This window comes from Cervus elaphus, chromosome 13 (assembly GCF_910594005.1).
Source record: "Cervus elaphus chromosome 13, mCerEla1.1, whole genome shotgun sequence".
In the NCBI taxonomy this organism is placed as follows: domain Eukaryota; kingdom Metazoa; phylum Chordata; class Mammalia; order Artiodactyla; family Cervidae; genus Cervus; species Cervus elaphus.
The window spans coordinates 50,329,597-50,353,453 of record NC_057827.1 but is presented as its reverse complement, the minus strand read 5'-3'; the positions used below and the strand labels follow the sequence as shown (position 1 = coordinate 50,353,453).

At 34.1% G+C, this 23,857-nt stretch overlaps 1 protein-coding gene across 3 annotated transcripts in view; it reads right to left on the bottom strand.

The window, feature by feature from the left end:
* The window catches only part of MIPOL1 (mirror-image polydactyly 1), a 284,447-nt gene that overhangs the window by 37,036 nt on the left and 223,554 nt on the right, over positions 1-23,857 (bottom strand). For all 3 annotated transcript variants that reach the window (XM_043921650.1, XM_043921652.1, XM_043921651.1), the window contains one exon: positions 10,321-10,551. In XM_043921650.1, coding sequence (XP_043777585.1) covers positions 10,321-10,551 — 231 coding nt within the window. The remainder of the gene's footprint in view (positions 1-10,320; positions 10,552-23,857) is intronic.

The following is a 23,857-nucleotide window of genomic DNA, read 5'->3' as shown; positions in this document are numbered from 1 at the left end:
AGATGAGGAAACTGAGAAGAAACACAATCTAATTAACTTGTACACACCCAGTTAATGACAGTCAAGGGCCTTTAGTTTACTGGTATTTCTACTAGATACTTGGTTGCCTTCCTCTTAACTTTCAATTCTAGTATTTTATTATAGTTAGTGTCACTTATTAGATAAAAGTATTAGGAACTCAGACTTATTCATTATATTTACTTAACATATAATAGAAATATGAAGGCTATTAATTAGTCATGTTCATCTTTTAAGCGTATTTTAGAAAATAAAGCTTACTTGTTTGGGTTTAGCTCAAGACTTTCATAAACTGTAAAGTGCTAGACAAGTCTAATAATAAAATTTGTTCTGGAAAAATACACCATATTTTAATTTAAATTTAATTTAAAGTAAGATTCAGTTATGTAAGCATTAGTAACAGGTGAGTATAGTGAACTACCTCTTGACTATATATACAATTATGAATTTCTAAAGTCTTACAAAATCAAATGCAAAGTACCTTTCAAGAATGCATTAAAGTTTCAAAGACTCCTTTGTACCAAACAATGTTTCTTCACATTTTCTAAAAAGGCAATAAAAAAGTTCTATTCCAATTGTAAAATATTTTGGGCTAAATTAATTAGACTGATTAATCCTTGAGAATCAGATTTGCCCTATCAAGTGAATTTCAAGAAAATATTACAGGATGACATTAACAAATGTTGTAAACTGAGAGTCCTCAAATGAAAGTAGTGAAATCAATGTGTAAATATAAACTCTGATTTTGGTCTCTTTCATAATGTAAACTGTTTTCCATAAAACACAATCTGTACATTTGTCATTTAGTTTTGAAGATAAATGTCATTTATTTTTGAAGTTGAAAAATAACAAAAAGACTTTAGACCCACATATAAAAGGTATTCTTTTTATCCTTTTCTGAGATGCTGACCTGTATATTCATTTAAAAATGAACACCACATCTTTACGTTATTAAATCTTTGTTTTGATCTATTAGTATTCACCAAAGTGCCATTTTATAAAACCTCACACTGAATAGACAAGGCTGGAGGTGACCATCTGCAGCTTTAGAGTCTGTGTTTGAATTGATGAAAAGAGCTTTGTGTTTTCATTGCCAAGTTTGATTCTTCCAGTCATTAGGCATTCCCCTCAGATCACATCAATGAAGCCGTACTCTCTTACACCCATGTGTTAAAGTCTCTTCTCCTCATGGTTTCCTTTGCCAGCTCTACTCAAGAATGACTACTGGGCCTTAGCCACATTCTTCTCACAGCTGTGTCAAAAAGAGCATCAGAAAGTCTTCTTAAAACCCATATGTGTATCTGGTCAGTTCTCAGTCTTAGGGTCACCTCACATTATGGTGTGATTATACAGAGGTTCATTCTTGTTCTTGAACTGTGCTACTCCCATCATCCTGGGAAAGATTAGGCCCCCCACTTAGTAGTAGAGAACTTCTTGGAACACTGATGTGAAATACACATAGCTCAGAAGGCAGATTAGTTTAAGCTAAAGAAGGTGACATTTCAAGATTTTGAGCATGTTTATGTTATTTTTACCATTATGTAGCTTGTGAAATGGTATAACACAAAGAGAAAGAAGACACACTTTCGTTATGCTTTTGGATACTATTGTATGGGAAGGAAAAAGTCAAATGATGCTGCTGTTCCAAGAACTATTAGTTTGAATGCTATACATGTCAAAGTAATTAAAAAAATTAAAAGTTAAGTTCAGTAATAGGTTCCAAAATACTATTTACTATATAAAATTTTCACTTCCAGTTAGTCTTTCCATAGGAACACCTAATGAAGTAATCTATAGTAGCAAAATTATTCTTTTCTTTATACTTAGGTTAAGAGCTGAAGAAAAAAATGATATTTGTTGAGTTGCTCAGGAATATATTAATAATACATTATAAGAAAGAAAGAAGGAGGATTTCAGTTGCTACTATATACTATATTGCTACAGAATGCATTCTGTTCTCTGTAAACGTTATCAAGAATGAAGTTTATGTGAGGACAGTGTTTGTGATTTCACTATCAGACAGAGTTACCCTGAAAGAAACAATATTCTTTCATTTATAGAGCGCCAAATGTGCACTTGTGAAAAATCCTTTAGTGGGATATACAGACAAACATGGAATAATGGGAAGAAAGAATCAAACACAGAATCTTACAATCCAAGTAAAATCTGTATTTCTAGTTGCTCTTGGGTTCAATTTAGAATTTTTCAATTATATTCTGGGAATAAAACCTATACCTAGTAAAGAAGTATACATCAGACTTTAGATGAATACACTGACAATTTATTAAAAAAAAATCAGACCCTGATTATGTAAGCATGTAAACATTCTCAGATAGACAGATCAACAGATAGATACATTATATCCATTCATCTGTGCTTTTAAGAATAGAGAAAGCAAAAGAGGAATTTCTGAATGAGTTATCAAGTATAATGACGTTGAGCGACATCCAGGCAGGAATAATGAAAACTTTTAAAAATCTAATTTCTAAAATAGCTTCCTTTTTTTCCTTGACTACAAAAGAAGTATGCTAAAATATTCAGTGGTTGGTGATATTAAGTACCTTTCCTAGGAAGTTCAAATCACTTTTATATCCTATTTTTATCAATTCTAAAACTATTTTCAGGTAAGATAGACAAGTTCTCCTATCTTTATGAAGTACCCTGGGGTCAAGGGTTAAACAATTAAGAAGGCTTTTAACTGGAGCTAAGAATAGAACCTAGGGAAATGGTACTGATTAGAGTGTAAGACCACTCTAAGGCATTTACATTTCATGTATGTGCATGAAAATCACAACAGGACATCTCTGCAGTGTAAGAACTCTCGTACTTTTTTCAGCTTGTCAAGCTTCAGTTAAAGTGTACTTGATCATCATTAAGTGCATCCTATAATTTCCCTAATAAAGGTCCATATAGTCAAAGCTAGCTATGCTTTTTCCAGTAGTCACGTACAGACATGAGAGTTGGACCATAAAGAAGGCTGAGCACCAAAGAATTGATGCTTTCGAATGTGGAGCTGGAGAAGGCTTTTGGGAGGCCCCTGGACAGCAAGGAGATTTAACCAGTCAATCCTAAAGGAACTCAACTGTGAATATTCACTGGAAGGACTGATGCTGGAGCTGAAGTTCCAATACTTTGGCCATCTGATGCAGAGCTGACTGATTGGAAAAGACCCTGATGCTGAAGAAAAGACCTGAAGAAAAGACCCTGAAGGCAAAAGAAGCGGGCAGCAGAGGATGAGATGGTTAGATGCATCACCGACTCAATGGACATGAATTTGAGCAAACTCTGAGAGATAGTGGAAGACAGAGGAGCCTGGTGTACTGCAGTGCATGGGGTGGTAAAGAGTCAGACACGACTTCTGATTTCAATTACTGTAACACTGGGATTAATAAAAAACAATAAAAATTCCTGCATTTTATTTAGCCTTAGAAACTATATGTCTCTTATTCAACATTTCTATTCTTTTTCTCTCATTCCTCTCATGATCATCTGAAATGTGTTTTATGTATCTTAGCAGGCTGAGATGAATACTAGTCCAACTCTAGATCACCTAGTGAAGACAGACTCTGAAATGAAGAAGCCAATCAAATGTAAGAAGTCATGTCATGATTTAACTTTTTAGGCTCTACTTTCAGGCTGTTTATGATTCATTCCATAAAATTAACTACAAAAGGGAACTTAACAGGGACAGGGCAGATACTTAGGTTTAGAGAATCCCTCTTCTTCTTTAGCCTGGATCTTTGACTTTCCACTTCATTGGAATTTCTCAATTTTAATAATCACAGATTAATCCTTCCCTGGTAGAAAGAAATGAGCTAGACAATTAAAACGCCTCAATTCTCTAGTTTTTATAAAGAAATGAATATAATTATATCACCTATCAAACATGGTAGGTATTTCTGTATATAATAAAAGTAGCTCTAAGGAAAGCTACTTTATGTACTCGTGTGTAAGAGAGGTGATCCACTATACAAATATATAATGGAATTAAAGTTTTTATAAAATACATACTTGTTTGAGAGAGTACAAGATGTATTTCATAAGTTAAATAGGTATTTAATTTAAAAACATGTGTTATGATTAAAAAACCCAGAACATTAAATTCTTAAAAAGCATATCATGCATTCAAGAATAAAAATTAAGCATGTTAGATGGTGTATATTTTGTGATGATTGTTTAGGAGGTGTCTGAGTCCATTTTCCATATATAAATGACATTAAAAAGCTATATCTAATTACTTCTAGATTTAGAAGGTGCTGTCCAAAGCTGATTGGGGGTGTTCAGTTGTACATAAACTATCACAAATAAATTAACTATTTGACTTATTATTTGCTGAGGTATATATCATACTTCACAGAGCTTTTAAAATCTGAAATACAAAAAAGATTGTGTAAAGCAGACATGATAACCACTACACTACGGAACCACAAAAAAGATTGTGAAGAAATTTTCAGAAAAGTTCTAAATCCTCATTTACTAATAATACTAATAAATCCAAGTAAACTTTCAACGTTTTATTAAATATTGATTTAAACCTTATGATGAGTTGAGAATTTATGAAATGTACTCCTTGATTCAATTAACAAGTATCATATTTACAAAGCATTCACAATACATCTAATATTGCTTTGCAACTTGTAGTCCAACCAAGAATTTACAGGGAAAATAGCAAGATAAAGTTGGCAAGAAGTAGAATAATTTTAATGAAAACACAAAGTTAATGCAACTATATAAAAAAATTCTTTGATGCTTTTCACATTAAACTATGTAAGACTATTTGAGCAGAATCATTTATCATTATAGTTAATATCAGATTCTGGAACTAGCAACAAAACTACAAAGTTTAGTGAAGTCTTTTGATGAAAACTGTAGGTTTTTTTTTTTTTTTTAAATAATAGCAGGCTTTAAAAAAAAAAAAAGTCAAGAAACTGGAAATGCTCTGTTCCCCTTCCCAGCACCCAGAGTCATCTAGCCTGTTTTATAATTCAACCTGCAAACAGATTAAGCAGCTAAGTTTGTGGAAAGTATGTTTGCTCTCTGCTAAGAACCGTTGTGGGACACTATGGCGACTCCCCTGATACCTCGAAGTGAACTACAGGCTGCTCTCACTCATCAGCAGGGAAACCAGGCTGAGAATTCACAACTTCTTTGTAACCTCAACTTCTTCATAGAAATCAGTATTTGGCCAACGGCAGGAAAGACTTTTATTAGCTTTACATGCTCTTTTCTTTTTTTTTTTTAAATAGCACTCAAAAGCCACAGGATGCCCTATATTTCAGAAGGAAATGTTTTATGCTGATCTTTGAAATTTTAATTATGCAATTAAAAGTTAGAATGCCTGCAAATGTTAAGTAACTGATTTTTTTTTAAACTACAGACAGAAAATTCTAAATAGTTGATACATTTTTCTTCTTGAAGATATCTTAAAAGTTTACAATTTTAGTCTAACTTATTCATTATATAGTTATAGTTTATGAGGAAATAAATAACATCAGTGTAAATCTGGCCCACAGTAAAGATGGTATGTGATGAAAGTTATTTCATTTTAAAACCTAGATCTTTGAGAGGTCTTCCAACCACATCAGTCTGGCTATAAATACTTTTAGGTAACTGTGTAGCTTAAAAATGTTAATTACAGTAAAATATATTTAAAAATCCCTCTGGGAACTTTTGCTGTAGGCCAGGAGAAGCGTTATCTGTAGATCAAAAGACAGATGGAAAAATACAGCACAAAGAATCAGATTTTATAATCTCATGTGATAAAAACATCATTTAGTGGACTAGTGCATCAGTTTTCTTTTTAATAAATGAGGACTATGGATGGTCTAGGCAAAACTATTATTTTTTTTTTTAGGCAAAACTATTACGAGAAGTTTTTTATAACAAAGTTCTCATGTTCTTAACCTGTTTTTTAGCCTCCACGTAAATCTCTGCATCCAGGATCGGCAAAACAAAAACAAAAAAAACACCTAAAAGGTAAATCACTATGTGCTCTTCTTCCACAAACACATACATTTTAAAAAGAGACCTACCTAAGGAGAGTAATATTGAAGGCAAAGGAATGGATTTCCCTTGGTGAAATTTTAGGTATCACCCAGATACCTGGGCCAAGAAGTTAGTTTTGGTCTGTGAAGTCTGGCATTCATCACATTTTACCCTATAAGTGACTATCTGCCTATAAATATTGGCTACCTTATGGATAGTAATTCTGTACAACTTTCCTTTCCAAATACACTCCTATAGGTTAAAAAATTTAAGAAAAATATTTACTCAAAGGAATAAAATATAAATTTAAAATATAATTATTAGAAATAGTTTATGGTCTCTCTGTCCTATTTTGTGGTTAGAAATAGTTTATGGTCTCTCTGTCCTATTTCAGGTCTTTTAAATGTAATTAAACTTGATGGAAGTTTGTGGTTAAACTTCATGAAGACTTCAGGTCTTTTAAATGTAATTAAACTTGATGGAAGTTTGTGGTTAGAACAAGCTGATCACTACCAAGTGTGTGCACTCAGTCGTGTCCGACTCTTCTGCGACCCATGGATTGTAGCCTGCCAGGTGCTTCTGTCCATGGGATTCTCCAGATAAGAATACTGGAGTGGTTCCCATTTTCTCCTCCAGCAGATCTTCCTGATCCAGGGATCAAATCCCTGTCTCCGTGTCTCCTGCATTGGCAGGTGGATTCTTTACCACTGAGCCACCAGGGAAACCCTTTTCTGTCATTATATCAGACTATTAAATTGTTCTAGTCCATATGTTCATAAGCATTTATAGAGTACCCACTTAACAGCAGGCATCTGGGCCAAGTATTTGGAGACAAAGATGAACAGAACATCTATGGCTTGGAAAAGCTCAATGATGACTAATTTTGCAGGGATCAGAGTAGATAGCATACAGATATACAATGCAATTTTAACACCTAGATGATTAAGACTTCTAATAAGGGTATGGACTGAGGATTACGAAAGCATTAAAGAATGGAAATATAAAGAAGCATCATAGGGGTAACATTTAGACCAGAATTTAAGGAATAACAAAAATCTGGCAAGGCACTAAAAGGGAGGAATATTTTCTAAGAAGGTGAAATGGCATGAGCAGAGATACTGTGGTAGGGCATCATGGGGGGAGATGATACTAAAACAATGGGAGAAGCCCACTGATAGGCCTCCTATATCATTCTAAGTTGTTTAAACTTTAACTTGCAGGGGTTGAAGAGTCCCTGAAAGATTTCAAATAGGGAAATAAAATAACCTGATTTGTGTTTTAGAAAAATTAACTCTGGTGGCAGTAAGGAAGACAAGTTTTGAGAGAGCTACAAGCAGGTAAACTAGTTCTAAGATTATTTCAATAGTCTTGAGGAATGATTATTTCAACAGCCATGAGGAATGATGAGGGCCTGAATTAATGACATTAACAAGGGAAGAGTGGTGGGAATCAGGAGATACTTAGGCAGTAGACAACAGAGACTGATGACAAAGTGAATGTGAATGAAAAGAAAGAGTGAGGGAAGAAGGAAAGGGCGGAAACTTTTGAGGACTATGATGGAGACAGGAAATACAGGACAGGAGGGCTTTATTTTCAGAGGAGTAATTTTTCACCAAAAAAATCTATGACACAGAAGACAGTGATTTAACTTTCTAGGATGTTGGAGAAGACTTGGTAGAGAAAAGGCAGTTGAACTACTCCTGTGGGTTTGATAAATGTGGTGATACTAATGATATAATTTGCAGAATGCTACAGTAACTGATTATGAACTAGGCATCTTTACATACTATCCAGTTTATTATTCACATAAACTCTCCCTGTAAAGTCAGTGTAACTGTCCAAATTTTTTCACTGAAAAAATTTTGCTTCAGGCGTTAAGTAATCTGCCCCAAATCTGACAGGAAATAGGTAGGAAAGCAGGGACTCAAACACAGGTCTGTTCAATTTGACTACAAATCTTGACTATCTTCTACACTGCAGTGAGTCTCATAGGATGAATACAATTCTCATGAAGGAAAAGGGCCAAAGGCTCCAAGGAGATAGGCCAACATATATGAAGGCATTTAGCCTTGAAAAGGTAGTGCCCTTCTGAAGAATGAGACAGTGGAGTGTGAGTGAAATGACAATAGGAAGGAGTATGCAATACACATTGTTCTAAAAGCATCCCATGTATTATCTCATCTAATTCTTACAACATTATGAGGTAGTATTACTGTCCACATTTTATTGTCCACATCAACACAATGTTTTAAAATAAAATGTCCTAGTTCACATACCTATACATTCTGAATCCAGAGCCTGAGATTTTAAATTAACATGTTGAAGACATATGAGCATTTTTACTTATTTTACCATGATCATATACTAGTTTTATAATAAAGTATAGTTAGGATTGGGCTGCTGAATTTAATATTTAGGAAATTACTGGTGATCTTAAGAAGAGCAATTTTAGTATAAGAGCTAACCATACTGTATTAAGTAGTAGACGAGCAAATGGGAATTGAAAACTTAGAGTGAATACAGATCAGCTATTTAAGAAATTTATTTGTGAAGGGAAAAGGGAAAATGTGAAACCTTTTTGTTTAAATTTTAATTACTGCCTGGAATACTGATATATTTACAAAGGACCTTCAAAAATAATTGCTAGTAATAACAATTTCAGATTATATAGAGGATACTAATACCATTTAATAAAATCTTACAAGGTGGCTTCCTGGAAGGTTATCATCTTATATCCAATAAAACAGGCTGATGCCCACCGTAACTGTGATGAAGATACACTGCACACTCGAGGGCAACTAGAGATGAAAGACAGTGTATAAAATATGGAAAGGAAAGCCTTTTAATACTTCCTCTAGGTCTGACTGCTAGAAATCAGAATAAAAGATTTAACATTTAAATTAAAATTTAACATTTAACTCTGGTAGCTGACATAATTATTGCAATTAAACCCTGTCCATGGTTGGTGCCATTTCCAAGTCTTGATTTGTCTGTTGTTAAATGTGAAAAATAAGGGCAATATCACTAGTTTTTCAAAAGGTTAAGCATTATAAGAGAAAATGTTATTTCTACTTCTTGGGGTACAAAGTTGTTTCTTTTACAAAATAATAAGATAGCTGATGAGATTTTAAAATGAAAGTTGACAACATTTCCAAATATTTAAGAAATCTAATGCTCTTTGGGAAACACAATTCTAGGGAATTTTAGTTATGTAAAAAATTAAAGGATTATATGTAAAGAAAATTTTGAAATTTTAAAGTACTTGTAGCTTTTAAACAAGTTGAGCCAAAATAGACCTTGACTGTCAAAAGTTACCGATTTGTAATTGACAATGAAATGAGATCGACCTAAATATCTATCTTGGTGTTCTTAGAACGTTAATATTTATAGACACATGAATATAGAACGTGAATAATTATAGACAGTTGCTGGTCAAATATAAACTTAATCTTTAAACCTATAAAAATATAATATCATAAATCATAAGTTTCAAGGTAGAAGACATTGATTTAAAGATTAATATGCAAAATTCCTAATCTGTTTTAAAAAAGTCTTGACTACATATGTACCTGACCTTGGGCTATGAATCAAGATATAAGATATAATTTCAGGGGTATGAGGGAAATGTTTGAGACCTATTTTCAAATAAGAAGTAGTGAGAAGTAAGAAATCTTGAAGTTAGCACTTACACTTCATACTGTAAAAATGAAAAAAAAATTGCTAAGGAAAAGGATGTTTTAGAACCCTTTGTCTTAGAATTTAGTGTCTTATACAGCTTTATTTAAATTTGAATAAAAATGCAAAGATTATTTAAAATAAATATCATGCACTGTGAAAAGTTGTATTGAATTCTTCAGAGGAACTACACAAGAAAATGAATTTCACTGTACTGGATTCTATATGCCTAGAGGTCTCAAACTGCAAGATTATAGAAGATTTCAGCTCAGGCAGGATTATTTTGATGCTAAATGAATAAAGTTGGTAACCTGCCCGTCTCTTCCCTTTGCTAATAACTTCATGTATTACCTATGAAATGATTTTTATCATATGGCCTACATGAACTCATGAAGATCAATCACTAAAGTTAAAAAAAGTTAAAAACAAACAAAAATAAAAGTTGTTTGCCCTAAACAGTAAATGACTTTTTGACCCCAAATTTAAGTATGACAGGTAGTCTAAAAAAGTTCATTTGGCTCAATCCACTTTTGTCTTAAACTATTAATAGCTTGAATAACATATTACTTAGCTGCCAAAACAAAGTGCTTTTGCCATGTTTTGTTTCATACTTTTGAAATAATACAAGATCATTTTACTTACTTCTGAACTTTATCATTGGCCGTTCGGGAGGCCTCTATAGCATGCTGAAGCGCTAATTCCATGTTTGCTCGATCTGTCAGAGCTTGCTGCAGTTGGGTAGCCAGTTCCTCATTTTGTTGTTGAGTGATGGAAACAATGTTCTCTCTATTTTTTAAAGCTTCTTCAAAGGTACTAAGTGTAAGATTAAACTGCTCCTTCAGATTTTCTTCTTGGGATAAAGATTTGTGTAAACTGAGAAAATATAAAAATAAAAAAATTTAAACATAAATATGTAGGCTTACTGGCCAATCATCTATTAAACAAAAATCTCCAGTTAGAAAGATCCATTTCTAAAAATCAATAAAGGTATACTTAAATGGATAAATGAAAGTAATTTTTATATCACAATATTATACTTGATAATTATCCATTTCTCTGCTTCTAAGCTGAAAGCTACCCAGACAAATGATTATCTTTGCTACCAAAGCATACAAAAAGATGCTGTAAGATGTTAATTTAATTATATCAGTGTAAATATTACATTCAATTTTCTTTAAAAGGAATAGCAAAGAATTGGAAAATAAAGTATCTCTAGGTAAATAAAAGAATGTAATAAGCTGACTGTAAAGAAGTGAGAAGTAAGAGAATGGGCATCAGTTTAGTAGATCCAGGGTCTAATTCAGCTGAACACTTAATGAGAATGAATGAGGTTTGTACAAATACTGATCAGCCTTATACACAGCATTTTCTGCTTGTCACAGTTGAGATATGAATGAGGTTAAAATTACTAGTCAGACTGCACAGAAATAATATGTATTCAGATATATTTTCTTTTTGTTAATGAATCTTACTCCAAATACACCCACTCATTAAGTCATACAGAGAAACAGCATATAAATTAAGACCAAATGAATGCAGAAGAAAATGCAGACAAATAGAATCCTAAAATGCTAAAGGTCAAATCTTTGATATGTCATTACACCTACCACCTGAGGTTATTTTGAAATGGCACCAAGCACCTCACTCAATTAAATAAAGACATTTTGAAAATATAAATATTTAATAAGGGGAAATTTAAAATCCACACAGGAGATGTTCTTTTTTTATTAAATAAAATCATTTCAGTATATGCATACAAAAGAAATGTCGATGGGAGACTTGAAGTAAAACAACCCAACTATATAAGACAGATTGATAGTGTTGAAAGAAAGTAATCTAATTCTTAAAGCTGCAGAAAGCTTGTCAGGGAACTTTAACACTGGCCGAATATCTAGCCTCGTACTTTATCTAAAACTTTTCAAACTGAAGTAATTATAAATTTCTTCTTTTTGCTTTAGCAACCTATACACCTCCTCCAAAGCGCTCACTTTGGAGAAGGTATAAGGAAATAAGATGGACCCGAGGCAGCGACAGTTAGCACACCAAAAGAAATCATTCCAGAATTCAAGTTAATCTGGAAGAGAGAATGCTGCTACACTGTGGTCAAGTGATTGATTACTATGTACGAAATAAAAATGGTGTACTGTGCCAGATTGGCGGAGTGCAAAGAAAGTATCTTCCTTTGTGCTTTTTCACCTAAAAACATAGTTTCTAACCCTTATTTCATTCTTCTTTCTACCAATCCATATGCTTAAAGACTTCTGTCTCTTGCTCATTTTCCTATTCTTTCTCTGTCCTCTCATACTTTCTACATTCTTCCAACTCCCAATTTCTTCCAATCCACTCTTTTTGTTTACTTGAAAGACCCAAGAAAGAAACTAAAAACAAAACAAAGCAAAACCTCTAAAAAGTCTATGCTCTTTACTTTTAAATGTCAATTACATTTTAAATTATGTAATGTGCATGAATCTAAAATATTCAGCTTTGACAAAATGTAAAGAACAAAACACAGAACAAACACAGAAGACTCCAGTCCTTCCAGTTGATCCCCTTCCCAAAGGTAATCACTAATTCAACCTCTATCAAGATTAATATTGCCTGTTTTTGAACTGTTTGCCTGACTTATTTTACCTAACATAAAGTTTATGAGATTCATCCTATTGTTGCATATAGTTCCCTTTTTTTATTCTATTAAGTATTCTGTTACATAATTACACAGCAACTTATTTCACCATTCCACTGTTGCCGCCATGAATAAATTCTTGTATGTGTCTTTTGATGGATCTACATACTTGTTTCTTTTTTGTTTTGGTTTTTGTTTCCAGGTTTACTGAGATATAAGTGACATAAGCACTCATACCTGGAAGAGAATTTCTCCTTAGGGTATATGTATGTCCAGATTTAGCAGATACTGCAAAGTTTCCCAAAGTGGTCACACCGATGTACACTCCCATCACAAGGGAGTTCTAGTTACTCTATGTGCAAACTTAGAGTGGGATTGCCAGTCTTTTAAACTGTGGCCATTTTAATAGGGATACAGTGATATTTTATTCTCTTAATGTTGTCTTTTGATGAATCCAAGTTCTTAATGCTAATGAAATCCGGTTTATTATTATTCCATTAATGGCAGCGTTTTCTTGTGTCCTATTTAAAAAAATCTTAGCCTATCCAGTTCCTTTGTATTTTAATCTTACATATATGCTCCTCATTTAAAACTTGAAGTTGGTCAGCTTATTTTGGGAATTCTGCATATGCTTATGATACCTAAAACACTATCTAGTATATTCTAACCAATTAACTATTAAGAATCAATGACTCAGTTTTAAAAATTATACCATTATTAAAATCAATGTTATCCCAATTTAATTCCCTAATCATTCATCACTTATTAGTCTTCTATCATTTAATATTTTCCTTTTGGGGAGTAAGTTTATACTACCTGATTTTAATTTTTTTCTCAGATGGACCTGTGACTGGGACCCTTTATTCTCAAGCTCAAAAAGTTACTCATCATTCAGCATGTTTTGGAAACCTTTAAATCCCCATCAAGTCTTTCTCGGACTAAAGTAGTAGCTGGAGTAATCTCATAAAAAGATGATTTAGATAATGTCACTCAAAATCCCATAAGAGTACCTCAATGAACTCAGAATAAATCTCTGGCGATAATAACGAACTACATACTTTAACTAAATCTCACAACAACTTCAGAAGTCCTATTAATATTAATTTTTTTACTAATAAAAAACTGAAGCAAAGACATAAGTAATTTAATTAATCTCACCCCTAGCAGAGCCAGGGTCTGAACACCCATCACAGCCTTTTACTTGGGCTGGAATCCTCCCCTATTTGCCATGGGCTACAAAGCCTTCTGTCATCTGGTCTCTCTGCGTACCACCTTTGAGCAGACATTCCATTTCTCAGGTACAGCAAGCTTTTCCTGCTTGAAGCATTTGTTTGAAATGCCTTTCTCTCCACGCTTCTATGTGACTAGACTCCTAGGTCTCAGCATAAGTATTTCTTTCTCAGATAAAACTTTTATGTCTCTTCATTTAAATTTATATGTTCCCTCATAGAACCTCTTTTCCTTCTTAGAACTTACAATACTTTGCAGTTTTTTTCAGTATCATCATGTGATTTACTTTCTAATTCCAGCATATTAACTTACATAGGGAAATTTTATTTTATGGGAAGAATATATTCATAAACTTCAATAAAGCAGAATGTTTATAATTTAGGGAAGTTTTCTTATAGGAATAAAGGTGAAGTAGAGAGGATACATTCCTAGTGTGTATAAATCTATAACCACTTGAAGTAAATTTTTGTTTTAGTGTTGATTTTTCACGGCCCCATGGACTGTATCCTGCCAGGCTCCTCTGTCTATGGAATTCTCCAGGCAAGAATACTGGATTGGATAGCCATTCCCTTCTCCAGGTGATCTTTCAGACCCAGGGATGGAACCCGGGTCTCCTGCATTGCAGGCAGATTCTTTACCATCTGAGTCATGAAGGAAGCCTGCACTAACACTTTTCTTCAGAAAGTTCTTCCCTAAATTGACAAGAGGGTCACATTGTTTAGTTTTCTTCAGAGTTATATCACATTTAACCTCTGTTCCAAGTTGATTGAGATGCATTGTTTTTCAGATGCATCTTTTCCCATGAAGCAGCATTACAATTTAATGGCACTTAAATGACATTGTATAGGAAAATATTTTAAGTTACAGTATGAATAAATGATAAAAAAACAACAACAGAAAAGCTGTTAATCACCCCCAGAAAGAGTGTGGCTTACAGGGCATTAACACAGGATGGTAACCAACCCTATTTATTATGAAGATAATGAAGTAACACAAAAATTAAATTAACTCTTCCAGTTTTGAAATTATGTAATTCTTAGTGAATGCTTCTATAGAAAGTGAGCCTTTAAAAATATTTTTACCAGCATTTAGTGAGTAGAGGCCAGAGATGTTGCTAAACATCCTACATTGCAGAGGACAGATCCCCATGACAAAGAATTATCCAACCTAACATGTCAAGAATGTCAAATCTGGTAAGTAAAAAGAGATTGGATTTGGATTTTGAAGGAGATTCAAATTTTAGTCTTGCTGTTCACTTTGTCTGAAAAATACAGTACCCCTTTGACTATCTATTATCCTCAACTCTAAAACAATGTGAAAAACCTCATTAAGTTTATATGAGAAAAAATGAGGTGATCTATCTATATGGAAATATCTAGCACAACACCTGGCAGAAACCAGCTATTTATACACTATATAATTTTTTTATATTATAATTTTTAAAGATATAATTTATATCTAATTATTTTGTATTAGATATCATATAATGCTTAGATATTTTATAAATACTCTGATTAAAAAAAACCTGCCTGTTGCTACAGATTTTTCATGAATTGGGAGAAGTAACCTAGTTTTCCTAACCTTATCACTCACTGATAACATTATTAAATCATTTGGAAAAAAAAAAACAAAACCCCAAAACAGGCAGGTTTGGCTTGTTTTACTGAATAAAAATAAATAAAGACAAAGCTAGTACAGAAAGCAGAAGTATGAGCTATGCTGTCCTAACTACATTTTCTGAGAAGACGGAGCCTGTTTTTTACTTCCCGGTTTACTGCATCAGTTAATTTAATCTGAGTTGCTGACTTACTGTGAGTATCTTTTCTCTAAAGAACTTCTTTTAACATTTCCTGCAAGGCAGGTGTTTTGGTGACAAGCTCCCTCAGTTTTTGTCTGTCTAAGAAAGTCTTTATTTCTCCTTCACTTTTGGAGGGTAAGTTCCCTGGATGTAGAATTCTAGGCTGATGTCCCAAGGTTTCGTCTGACAATTCAAGGTGCTCCAGAACTCTGTTCTGTTTTTCTTTTCAGGCTTCATCCTACCTATGCTATCAAAAATTTTTATTCTAGTCAAATGGTAACATAAACTATTCTTTAAAAACACCCTCACACTTCTCACTATGGATTATCGCTCACACTGTTGCCTCCACTATGAATGCCTGATCACTACACTTTAAGACTCAGATGAATTGTCACAACCATCATGAAGTCACTCTCCCATATACTACCAAGGAGACACAACTTCATCACTTTCCACTATCCTTCATACCTACTTTATGCTTGTCTTATCTTTCCTACTTTAATACTTTTACTCTTCTTTATTTCCTTCTATGGCCAAGCACAGTGGCTTTTCTGTAAGAGGCTGACAAAAATTATTTATTGAACATTGTTGCTTAAATGCTCCATTTGAACAAGTGGACTCTAGTGTTCTAGAAGAGTCATACCAGTTTTACTTTCCTTTCTTTTGTCCTTATGTTTGTGTGAAGCCTCATTCTCCACTGCGTTCCCTCATCCCGACTCCATTCCATTCCATTTTGGAGGAATATTTAAAAATTTACCTTTTTATTTTGAGATAGTTGCAAATTCGTATGGAGTTGCAAGAAGTAATACAGAAGATGCCTGATATCCTTAACCACCTTCCCCCCAACCGTAACATTTTGTAAAATTATAGCATAATAGCACCACCAAGATATTGACATGGATATAGACAAGATACAAAACAGTTATTTCACCACAAAGATTCCTCCTTTTCCCCTACTTCCTTACCACTCCACCCTCTCCTTAAATCTAATAACTACTGATCTGTTTCCCATTTGTATAATGTCATTTCAAGAGTGTTATACAAATAGAAAGGTTTGGGGATTTTCTCTTTTCATGCAGCATAGTTCCCCAAGAATTCATCCAGGTTGTTGCATGTATCAATAATGGAATAATAGTTTTTTCTGAGGAAATGGTCTGTCACTTCTAAGTTTCCATTTTTATGCATGTAGAGCTGTTCATAGTAATCTCTTATTGTTTAATCTCTGGAAAGTCCATAGTGATAGCCTATCATTCCTGATATTCATCATGTGCCTTCTCTCTGCTCTTATGTGCTTCTTTCATATTTAATATTTTCCTCCTTCTGCTTGGTTTGTATTTATTTTAATGTTCTTTTTCCATATTCTTGAGGTAGGACCTTAGACTGTTAATTTGATACATCTCAAATTTCCCTAAGGTATGAATTTAGTGCTAACAATTTCCCTCTCAGCATTGCCTTAGCTGTGTCTCAGAAATTTTGCTGTTGCAGTTTTATTTTCATTCACTTCCACATGTGTGTATACATATATATACACATATATATACATACATATACATATTCTAATTTCCCTTGACAATTCTCCTTTGACTTACTGATTATTTAGAAACTTGTTTAGTTCCCAAGTGGTTGGAATTTTCTTGTATCTCCTTGCCCCATTAGGTAACACTTAAAGGTTCCAGTGATTTAATGTGGATATCTTTGAGAAGAGGCATTTTTGGCTTATCACAATTAATAAAATCAATAAACCTCTAGCCAGGCTAACCAAGAAAAAGAAGATAAAAATTATTAATAGCAAAATGAAAGAGAGGTCCTCACTGATCCCAAGGACATTAAAAGTACCATTATGAACAACTCTATGTCCACAAATTTAATAACTTAGATAAAATGGACCAATTCCTTGTAAGATACAAACTAACAAAACTCATACAAGGAGAAATAGACAGTTTAAATAAGTCTTTATCTATTAAATGAATCAACGGTCAATGATATCCCCAAAAATAAAGCCCAAGGCCCAGATGAATTAATTAAACATTTAAGGAAGAAATGATACCAATTCTTTTTCTTTTGATATCAATTAGCTCTTCATAATCTCTTCCAGAAAGTAGAAACAGAAGAAATATTTTCTAACTCAATCTATGAGTCCTGGCATTATCCCAAAACCAAAATAAAATAAAGATATTATGAGAAAAAAATCCCTACAGAATATTATCTCCCATGTATATAGATGTAAAAATCCTCAGCAAAATATTAGCAAATCGACCCCAACATAGTATACAAAGAATTATGCACTCCAACACATAAGATTTATTCTAGGTATAAAACATTAAAAAGTTGATTATTGTCATCCATCATAAAACAATCTATGGGAAAAAAATCATTTGATTATATCAATCATTGCAGAAGAAGCAATGGCAAAATCTAAGATCCATTCATAATAAACAGTCTCAGCTAACTAGAAGAAGAAGAAATTTCTTAACTTGATACAGAATATCTGCCAAAAAAACTCTAAAGCTAACATCATACTTAATGGTAAGAAATTAGATACTTTCTCCCAAAGATCACAGCAAAGCAAGCATACTTCCTCTTACCTCTTCTGTTCAACACAGTACTGGAAGTTGTAGCTAATGCAATAAGACAAGAAAATAAAATGTATACAGGTTAAGAAGGAAGAAATAAAACTCTCTTTGTTCACAGATGACATGATTGTCTATGTATAAAATCTCAAAGACTCAACAGAAACAAAAGAACAAAACTCTTGGAACTAATAATTGACTATAACAAGGCTGCAAGATAGAAGGTTAATATAAAGTTGATTGCTTGCCTATCTTGCAGCAGTGAACAGTTCCAATTTAAAATGAAAACATAATACCACTTATATTACCACTCCCTCAAATGAAATATTTAGATATAAATCCAACAAAATATGTACAGCATCTATAGGAAGAAAACTGGAATAAAAGAAATCAAAGACCTAAATAAATGGAGAGATACTCCATGTACGTGATTAAAAAGACTCAATACAGTTAAATGTCAATTCTTCCTAACTTGTTCTATAGATTCAATGAAATTCCAATCAAAGGACCAGAACATTGTTTTATATATTGACAAACTGATTCTAAAGTTTATATGGCAAGGCAAAAGATTTAGGACAGCCAACTCAATATTGAAGGAGAATAGTCAGAAGAATGACATCACCCAACTTCAGGACTTAAAGCTGTAGCAATCAAGACAGCATTACGCTGGCAAAAGAAGAGACAAACAAATCAGTGGAAGAGAATAGAAAGCCTTGAAATAGATTCATACAAATATGGCCAACTGATCTTGACAAAAGAGGAAAGGCACTTCCATGGACAAGGAATAGCCTTTTCTCAAAGTGCTGGAACAAATGAACATTCACACAAGAAAAGAATCTAGATAGAGAATTGACACCTTTCACAAAAAGTAACTAAAAATGTTTTATAGGCCTGAAGAGTAAAATGCAAAACAATATACATCTAGAAGATAACATAAGAGAAAACATATGAGATCTTGGGTTTAACAATGAGCTTTTAGATACCACATCAAAGACATAATCCATGAAAAAATAGATATAAAACCTTACTAAAACTAAAAACTTGTATGCTGCAAGACACACTGTTAAGAGAATGAAAAGACAATCCATAGACAGAGAGAAAATCTTTGCAGCAACATGGATGGACTAGAGATTATCATATGAACCATATTTTAGTAGGAATCCAAAGTGACATGAGAAAGGAATAAAAAAAAGGCAAGCATGGCCAGCCATGGCATAATATCCAAATCAGACCTAATCACAGCTGAATTCAGCCATGTCTACGTTGTATATTGAAGCACCTTATCAGGTAAGATAAGCCCTACCTGTGATCAGATATCATATTTATGTAGACACTAGATAACTAAGCTGTTAGAAATGGTGTAGAAGAAATCCCTGCACAATGTAGAAGATTGGTGTCAAGTCAGCTCTAGACATAAGTGATCTCACAGTGCCAAGACCTAGTTAAATGTCAACTATCATAATTTGTCATCTGCTTCTACTGAGATGGGGCACTCCATCTATGAACAGTCACAGAGGAAGAGTATCACCCACATAAGGGTCAGTTCTAGACAAAAGGCTTTTGAGGAGCCTGACCACGCTCTTACTAGCCTATTTCTTAGCAAATGGCTGAGAAGTATGTTCAACTATTGAAAAGCTATGCTCCATACCATCTGCATGAATAAATCATTCTACTAAAAATGTAAAAACAGCAGACCAACTGTTCTCACATAGGGTAAATATTTTTCAATTTTATTAATGATCCTAAGTGACTCCCTTAGGAAAAGTAAATTAAGTCCCATTAGATATATAGTTTTATTTCACATTATAGAAAGCCTAGGATAAGCACTGATGCTGATCTCAGCTATGAAGTTTAAATAAATTCATTTTATGAGACCATTACAAAGGCACACTGCATGATACACAGCTGTTGCTGTACAGTTGTTTGTTTAATTGAGTTGCTGAGCAGGGTTCAGTCGGTACACACAGACTGGAAGCATGTGCTCTGCTTTACTTGGAATTGGGCGGCTGCATGGTGACACGTCAGGCCCCTGCTTCCCCTCCGCACGTAAATGAATGACTAGTGTGTGCTGGGGCACTTTACTAGAGCTAGAGTAGTGACTAAACACACATTTCAAATGATTGCAAGTGCTATCAAGAAAGGGATGTGACGTTTGAGTTGAAATTTAAAGGTAAGAGTAGCACTAACTAGAAGAGACATGATGGAAACATTTCAGGCACAGGAAAGAGCATGTACCAAGGCTTCATAATAACATGATGATCTTATTACATAGTAGGGAAGTAAGTGTTAGTTGCTCAGTCGTGTCCGACTCTTTGCAACCCCATGGACTGTAGCCCACCAGGTTCCTCTGAAATTCTCCAGGCAAGAATACTGGAGTGGGTTGCCATTTCCTTCTCTTACTACATAAGGATACATTATATATTTATCTATTTATCTGTACTTTATATATATAATAAGGATGGCTGATGAGTTCAACGAATCCCAGCTACAACTAGTGTTTGTATCACTGAACAAGTGGTTGGGACTAGATCACAGAGGGCCTTTTCAGAACATGAGGAGGATTTTGCTTCTTTTCCTAAGGCAAATGAGAAACTCCTGAAGGATTTTAAAGAGAGGGGAACAAGATTTACCTTTTAAAACAACTGCTCTAGTCTGGGTAGGGTGTGTTTTGCGTCTCTTCATTACCTTGTATGACCAACAGCCTCTAACTGCTAAGATGCACCTTGCTTCTCTGAGTGGAATTTCAAGGGCATGGAACTATATTGAGGCTTCCCTGGTGGCTCAGATGGTAAAGCGTCTGCCTGCAATGTGGGAGACCTGGGTTCAATCTCTGGGTTGGGAAGATCCTCTGGAGAAGGAAATGGCAATCCACTCCAGTATTCTTGCCTGGAAAAATCCCATGGATGGAGGAGCCTGGTAGGCTACAGTCCATGTGGTTGCAAACAGTCGGACACGACTGAGTGACTTCACTTGCTTTTCAAATCTGGGAAATAAAGTTCTAGAACTCACATTTTATTTATTTCCTTGGGCCAGATATTCCATTTATGAAGTTTTTTGTTTTGTTCTGTTATCTACCAGAGATTCTGACTAAGTTCAAAGGTATGCCAGTCTGGTCTAAAAGATGAGATTTTTCTTGGACTTATTTTGGGATCATCTCATTTAGAATCGAACTGTTTGTGCTTTCTATCTTCAACTCAAATTCTATTCAAGGCTCTGCTATCTGTTCTATCCACAACTGCTCCAATGATGTTGTTGCTCATTTTTCAATCTCTATGTTTTATTATCTGTTAGAAGCCAATTCTTTCTGAAAATGCTTTCTTTCCTTGCTTTCTATAAAAATACACTTCAGCTTTTCTACTTCATCAAAAATCTTAATCTCTTAACCTCTTAATCTCCTCTGGGAACTTTTTTTTCTTTACCCAACTTTTAACTGTTGGTGTCTTCTCACTTCTAGTCACTCTCCCTTGATTTTAGCTCAGTCCCATGGTTTCACTCAGTCATTTATTTCGCTAATGACTCCTAACTCGGAAGTCTTTCTCTCCAACTTAGATTTCTATCCTGAGCAGCAGATCTACACAACCACCTAGTAGACATTTTTACTTGGCCATCCTACAAATATCTATAACTCAGTGTATCTAAAAACTAAACTCATGATCTCATTTTATATTCCTCTACAAATCAGCCCTTTCTTTCCCTATCTTCTCACCGGGTACTACTTCTACTCAGAGTTCATGCTCAAAACCTATGCATCATCCTTGACATCTATTTCCACACACACTCTAATCAATCCTTTTGATTTAAACTTAAATCTCCCTTGTATCTTTCCAGTATTTCTTTCTAGCCCCATTACCATTATCATAATTTAGAGTGTCTGCCATTATTTTCTTAAGTGGATTACTGCAGTAGTCTTCACTTGTTCTTTGCCTTGAGTGAGTTTTCTAAAGAACAAATGTGAATGTATGACTACTTGGATTAAAACTCTTCAGTGACTCCTCACTGCTCCGAGGGTAAAGTCCAAATTTCTTAAGCATCATTTACAAAGCTCCTCATGCCTCTCTTTCTAGTTCATTTCTCATTATTCACCTATTTAGTCTCTATACTCCAGGCCAGAATGAACAACTTTCATATCTCCCAGAACACTGACCTTATTCTCTGTTACTTATCTAGCCCCTACTCATCCTTTAGATCTCAGCATGGATATGAGTTTCTCTAAGAAATCTGACCTGTTGTCCAGATTAGCTGATCCTCTCACATGTTCCTATAGTACTCTGACCTTTCAACTAGATAGTTGTGAAGCAATTTTTTTCCCCTCCATTTGATCTCTAGTGCCCAGAAAAGGATTTGATAAATATTTGTGGAACTGACGGCCTGCTTCATGTGGTTCTTAATTTTTTTTTTTTTTAATGTTTTAATGGCTGACTCGAATCTCTGTGATTGGTGTGTGCCCTGCAGAATCTAAGTTATAGTTATGTACTGGTCTATGTGGCTTCCAGATTGATTGCTTTGTGAACACTAAGAAAAAGCCCAAGATTTAAAAAGAAAATGAAAGAAAGAAAAGCAAGCAAAAATAGCTGCAATGAATTATTCTCCTCTGGAGGGGGATTTCACCTTGACTCTCATCTACTATGGTACCAATGTGGATTTCAGCAGTTTTCCTGGAATACTAGACACACGTGCTACTGGACTCCCCTCTGGTGGATGAGTGAATATTTGCTCGTAATGAAATAATGTCTGAAAGGAGTCGTTCATTTAATAAATATTTATTGAGCAACTAAACATATAGAGTACCAAGTATACATTAAATGCTTGGGGATATAATAGTAACCGAAGCAGATAAAATATGTCTGATCATACAGAGATTTTGCTCACTACCTTTATCTTTAGTGCTTGGAAGAACTGCTTAATATTTGCAAATTGACTAATGAATGTTGCTTAAGACCTGCTTCTAATCTGAATCATTCTGCATTTCCTTACCTCTTGATGGCCTTGCATTCTAGATGAGGGATTATAAGGCAGATGCATAGAAAAGGAAGAAGGAGGGCTGTAACACAATTCTTCCGGTGGGTAATCGTTATGTCTCCCTTACTTTCTTTTATATCTTTAATTTTGAAATCAATTTTACCATAATATAGCATAATCAACAAATGCTAGCTTGTGAAATTTAAAACAGTTCCCTTTATAATGAATAGAGTTTTAAGAAAATATCTTTTTTCATAATTTTGCTGATGATTTTGGCTATGGTAATTGTAGAGAAATGTTATTCACATACAGGGCTTCCCAGGGGGTGCAGTGGTAAAGAATATGCCTGGCAATGCAGGAGACACAAAAGATGTGGGTTCTACCCCTGGGTTGGGAAGATTCCCTGGAGTAGGAAATGGCAACCCACTCCAGTATTTTTGCCTGGAAACTTCCATGGACAGAGGAGCCTCGTGGGCATGGTTACAAAGAGTCAGACACAACTAGGTGCATACATACTACACACATTCACATACACCAGAATGATTCCCTTAATTTCAGCAAACTACACATGTGCTCTATATAACTTATTTAAAAGGAAATCAATTTGGTAATTATTGTTATATTTTTAGCAGTTTCTTTGTATAATATGTGAAAATTGAAGACATGAATAAAATCAGTCCAAGCTTCTGTCAGACTGCTTTATCTACATGTTTTAGGGATTATAAAGATAAAAGTAAGGTTATTGTTCTTTGAGAGCTAAAGAACTCAGTAAAGGACTCATTCAGGTTTCTTCAGAAGGGAATATGTGATTTATCAGCAGTCTGATACTAAACATGCCTTATATCACATTTATAGGCATCAGAATTCTTAAAAAAAAAATGTAGCTAATAATCAGGTTGAATGTCATTTACTTTTGTTTTGGTCTCCAGGAAATATTGTTTACTTTGCTTTAAAATTTATGTGAGTCATTTTGGTTATATGCCTTTTTTAATTAGCTTG